The following is a 5448-nucleotide window of genomic DNA, read 5'->3' on the forward strand; positions in this document are numbered from 1 at the left end:
ATGGTAAAAGCAATAATATCTTACAAATTCTGGGTTACAATGTGCAAATGCAAACTGTTTTATGTTTGTGGATACTTGCTTGAGTTTTTTTGGGGAGAAATACACTGGAAATCAGAAGAAGAATCTAACACAGGAAAAATATCTTGCAGCAAAAATAATCTTTCTTCATGCATATGGGAAAATAATGCTGATTTACACATCTCATTTCTTAGAAAGCAGGCAGAATTCTATATTTCTTTCCCAAAATTTATAAAGTCCTAATTTTTATCTCAGCTGCTTCAAATGCCTTCATTCCACTTAGCACATTTGGGATATTCAGAGCTATTCACAGATATAGGTAAAACAGAGCAGTGAGGGTCTAACACCATTTCAGCAACTTTTCAGTGGTACCAGCTCCTCATTAAAAACTTGATCCTCTTTCATTCTTGGGCCTTCTGCTCCTTACTAGTAACTAAACTTTATATCTGACCTTGAGTGACTATTCTTATTTCCCACAAATATTAAAAGCATTATCTTTTCAGTATTTTGTAAAAATATTTAGTTATAATCCTTCACTTGTAGATCACTTACTGTCTCATTTAAGTTTTACCCGCCTGCATTTAACAACTCAAAGTTTTCTTTGCAATTCCTTCCAACAGCTTCAGAGCTCACATTATCTTGGGCACAATTCTGAATTTAAAAGTCAAACTTCCAGCTTCCCAGGACTGACTTTCTGTTGAGGCTTCTTTACCCTGTAAATGAAATGTCAAATCAACGAAAGCATCTGAGGGTGGGTACATGAGGGTCAGGAGGGTGTGTGTGACAGTGACATCAACTGAGACAATAAAAGGGCTTCCAAGTTACTTAGAAGCTCTATTTTAAAGTTACATTTAAGGGGTCCACTAAACCAATTCAGTGGTCTTTAAATATACTTGACATCGAGAGACAGTCATCTGCTGACATACCCAAGCCAGAAATCTCTTAAACATTCTATCTGGTAAGTATACTCTACTTTTTTCCAAGTTCTCTGGAATACTTATTAGAATATTTTATCATTGATTCTTTACCCATTTTTGTGTTAGTTTCTTTTCAGACTACCTAAAAAAATAAGTGAATGTTAGCAAGGTCAAACTGTTCTGTTATCTGAGCTAAATCTGTGAAATGAAAAAGTCAGAGAGAGACAGTGAATGAGAAATATCTTGAAGTGAATTCAAGTCCTGAATTTATAATCCTGCGTTAGATGGACTGCTAGGACCTCGTTGATACTGTCATGTAAGAGACAGTGTTACAAATGCTTTTCTGACCTAGAGCAAAGCTGCAGAAACTATTGCAAAAAATGGCATTGTGGAGTTTCATATCTCTTAGGTTTCAGTTACTCTGTATCAAATTTCTTAAGTCGTAACAAAAAGATGCCTTTTCTGCTTGCCAATACTGAAAATCCAGACTAGAAACTGATATTGGAACTGGGTTGGTTTTGCTTGTAGTAGCATCATCAGTGGTAAATATTTTCTAAATATATTCCAAATGGCAGTTCTGATGATGATGTAAAAATCAGAGGGGAATTCATACAAGAAAGGCAGGATTATCCCTGATAAAACGAAGGGCATAATCTTGATTTTTCTTCTGTAACTCAACAGTGGTTGGGGTAACTCAGTAGAGTTATGCCTCTGTGCAAAATTGTCAGGGAAAGTGTCAGCCTCTTTATTCTAAAGAATATGCAAAAGAAATAGAGAAATAGAGAAAGTTTTATTCTATAATTCTTTTCATTTGAATAGCTATACACCAGTATTTCACTGGACTTGAAGGCTACAAAGTCATAATGATGATGATGATGACAATAATAATAATAGTAATAATGGAAGAATGTGGTGCTTTTCACCCAATTATGCAAGAGATAGGTACCTAGATGATGATAAAGATGATGATGATGATGATGATGCAGGGCAGCTAAAGCTGACCAAAATTCATGGAGTTGCCCAGGAAGTAACAATAAATTGCTCACAAAATTAGTATTAGAAATAAATCCTTTCACAAAAAAAAAAGGTTTTGCAAAAACTCTTGTCTGATGTTTTTCAACTTTTTTTTCTTAATTTAAATTTGTCTGGAACAAACACAAATAATTTGAACTACAGACTTTATGTGCATTCATTTCTACCTTTGTAGACAAAATGACTTCTATAAGAAACCTGGCCCAGGCTGCAATCATTTTATGTGCCGTGTGCTTTTTTACAACCTCTGATGGAAGACCAATGGTGTAAGTACATTATCTCACACTGGATGGCTTTTGCTGCTCCTGAGAATGTGACGGTTTGTCTGTGCATGTGTGTGTGAGTTCTGTCCCTGCTTTTGAACCCCAAACTCTGTCCTCTAGAAACAGCTCTAGAGATCTCATTCTGAGTGTATATCTATATATATAGCTGAGTAGAGGGATAAAAATCATGTAAGTCTTCTCTTATTATTCATATTGGATAAGCTCCATGTCTTGGGGGTCTACACAGGTGAACATCTTTTGTACTGTAAGAATCTAGCTGTAACTCACACAGACACTAACATCCACCAGCTGAGACACAAATCCATAGGGAATCATGCTTCCTTAGCTCTAGTGATCACATAAAACTACCACTGAATAAATGCCATAGTTTCATTGATCACTTACCTAATATTATAAAAGCCCTAAGCTCCTCTACAATAGCTGAACTAAATTATAGGAACAGCATTGTCACAAAACTGAACTACATCCCACTTGTGAAGCCTTCTCACTGATATATCCATTACCAATAACAAAACACCCCCCACTCTCCCTCTGTCACCAAAGGGGTACTGGGGACAGCCAAAAGTGACACAGAGACTCCATCATCAGGAGGCATGAAAAGGCACTTTATTATTAGAAATCTACAGTTCTTATAGAAACAATGGTGGACCTAAGACCTGACTGGCCTTTAGGAATCTTCTCTCACACTAGTGGTGAACTATGAATAGCACACTCTGGAGAACCATATCTATAAACAAAGGTTACAGAAAGAGAAATAATAGTTGTTTGAATTCTTTCATTGAAGTTTCCCACAGCTTCTACACAGCTTCCCAGGATTTTCCTGGGAGAACCATGTCTCTCTGTGCAGAGGATATCTGTCAGGACCCAGGACATGCCGCTGGCTGTCCTGAGCAGCCAAGACCCCTGCCAGGGATCTCAGAGACCCTGGTACAGAGCCCAGGATGCCTGTGGGTTTGATTGTGACCCATGGAGCAAGTTACCAACCTTAGATGAAAATCTGCAAGCCACGACAAATTAAGTAGAATGATAGTGAATTTATCACGAGGTGAAAAAGTAGATTTTTTGGGGTTTTTTAGAAAGGGGGTTCAGGGGGCAAGATGGAGGAGTCTGGACATGTCCAGCCTTTCTCCTTCTTCTTTTTGGCCTCCATCTTCTGCTGTGATGTTGGCACTTTCAGATTGGTTTAGAGTAGAAGTTCACTGTCTAACATAGGTGATAGGTATTGGAAAGTAACTGTAAACATTGTATACGTACTTTTTAGTATAAAGACATAACACCACCCCGGGGGAGGCAGAGTGCCTTGGGCTGTCTTGCTGAGCAGACCTTGGCAGGACAGGAGAAATAATTTTATAGGTAAGATACAATAAACAACCTTGATACTGAGAAATGAAGAGCCCTGACTCCTTCTTCAAGCACTGGGCTGGGAAAAGAGACTGTCAAACTCTTCTTAGGGTCACTCTGACAAGCTAGAGATCATGACAGATATGTAATTACTACATCCCTCTCTTCTCCAGATGTCATTCTATGCCTTACAGATCAGCCAGGCAGCTCCTACAGCTATGTATTGTGATTCTTACAAAAGTTCCCAAAGCTGGGCCTTTGGGCCGAGTTCTGGACCCCAAGAAGGGCTCCCATGGGCCTCTGTCTTTGCTGTCCTTTGCTGCAGGAGAAGGTCGGTGAGCGAGATGCAGTTGATGCATAACCTGGGCGAGCACCGGCACGCGGTGGAGAGGCAGGACTGGCTGCAGATGAAGCTGCAGGACGTGCACAGTGCCCTGGAGGACGCTCGCACCCAGAGGCCTCGCAGCAAGGACGACGTCGTGCTGGGCCGGAGGCTGCTCCCGGAGCACCTGCGGGCAGCAGCGCAGAAGAAATCCGTGGATGTGGACAAGGCTTACATGGAAGTCCTCTTCAAAACAAAGCCGTAGTGAGAGCAGCCAGAGCGTGTGTCTGTCCACGTGAGCACGTGTCTGTGTAGCATTGATCAAGTAGGGCATTTCATTCATATTTATTCCAGCTGCAGTAAGGATTAAAGGCTCTGTTCAAGGCTGTAGCCCCGCTGAGTGAGACATTTCACAACCAAATAATAAAATGTATTCACAGTCTACCCAGGACCACTGCTGGGTACATTTTGGCTGATGTATTTTATAAATTGCCAGCATAAAAGGAAAAAGAAACCCAAATCAGTAAGAAAGCTGGAAAACCATTTAAGGCCAGTTCTGCAACTCTAACATGGGCAGTATTTGTGTGTAATCACCAGGCCTGCTTGTACTGTTAACCAGGAAGGAATAAATGCAGGGGAGCCTGTCTCCAGAAAAGGGCCTAGGGTTAAACTTTGTTTAGCTTTGTACTAATGGAAATACATAAATTGAACCCACATCTATTTTCAGAAGAAGGACTAAAATCAGATGAACATTAATTACATAGCAAAAGCTGCATGATAATAATTTAGGATTAAAGACTGCAAACAGAAAAGGGATAGGATAGGAAGGCAAAGCTTAAGATTAAAGTACAAAGGGATAAAATTAAAACAAATTCTGAAGAACTTTGCAAAATACAGAAACAAAGGGAAATTTTGATTACCTTCCCCTCCTCCAAAAGATGAAACCCTATAATTAACTGCAGAAACAGTGGGAGCAGAGATGGTAGCACATATGCAAGTCTGGCCCTAACTATAGAACTGGGAAAGGATTCTACACCAGACAATTACAACTGAAATGAAAATCTTGTGATATATACTTTTTGTCCCTCATTTTCTATATAAACTATTTGTCTTTGAACTTCTGTATGTTGTGCTAGGCCTCATGTGTAATTTATTTGTGAGACCAGTGGCTCTCATGAATAAAATTACTCATTTCCCTAACCAATTTATTGTAGAATTGGGATCTCAGTTTTCCAGACCTCCAGAAGGAGAACATTAACATGCAGAAATCAGCCTGGGAGAGGAACCATTAGCTGCAATACATTCAAACTCCAAGCAGGACTCAGAAAGAATTGTATAGGGAAAAATCAATTATGGCAATGATTTTAAAAAGCAGCAAATACAAAATGACTTTGCATGCTCTGTGCACACGTGCTCAGGAGCCCCAGCCATTTCTGATGAATAAGAAGGAATTCCCAGCAGGAATACTGGTGGGTGCCTCCACATTTGCCACTGGCAGAGCTGAGACTCAGAGGAATTGCTGCTCTAAGCCCAA

At 39.8% G+C, this 5448-nt stretch overlaps 1 protein-coding gene across 1 annotated transcript; it reads left to right on the forward strand.

The window, feature by feature from the left end:
* The first annotated feature begins 2147 nt into the window (after positions 1 to 2147).
* Positions 2148 to 4179, forward strand: PTH (parathyroid hormone). Its single transcript, XM_030950401.1, has 2 exons — positions 2148 to 2233; positions 3918 to 4179. Exons 1-2 carry the CDS (start codon positions 2148 to 2150, stop codon positions 4177 to 4179), a joined length of 348 nt encoding a protein of 115 aa, XP_030806261.1.
* Positions 4180 to 5448: the final 1269 nt, after the last annotated feature.

This window comes from Camarhynchus parvulus, chromosome 5 (genome assembly GCF_901933205.1).
Source record: "Camarhynchus parvulus chromosome 5, STF_HiC, whole genome shotgun sequence".
Classification (NCBI taxonomy): Eukaryota; Metazoa; Chordata; class Aves; order Passeriformes; family Thraupidae; genus Camarhynchus; species Camarhynchus parvulus.

Bases quoted from the DNA above. Each gene is read 5' to 3' on its own strand.
- PTH (XM_030950401.1), top strand. From the start codon at position 2,148: ATGACTTCTATAAGAAACCTGGCCCAGGCTGCAATCATTTTATGTGCC. The intron at 2,234-3,917 runs GTAAGTACATTA...CCTTTGCTGCAG, and splicing joins TCTGATGGAAGACCAATGGT to GAGAAGGTCGGTGAGCGAGA.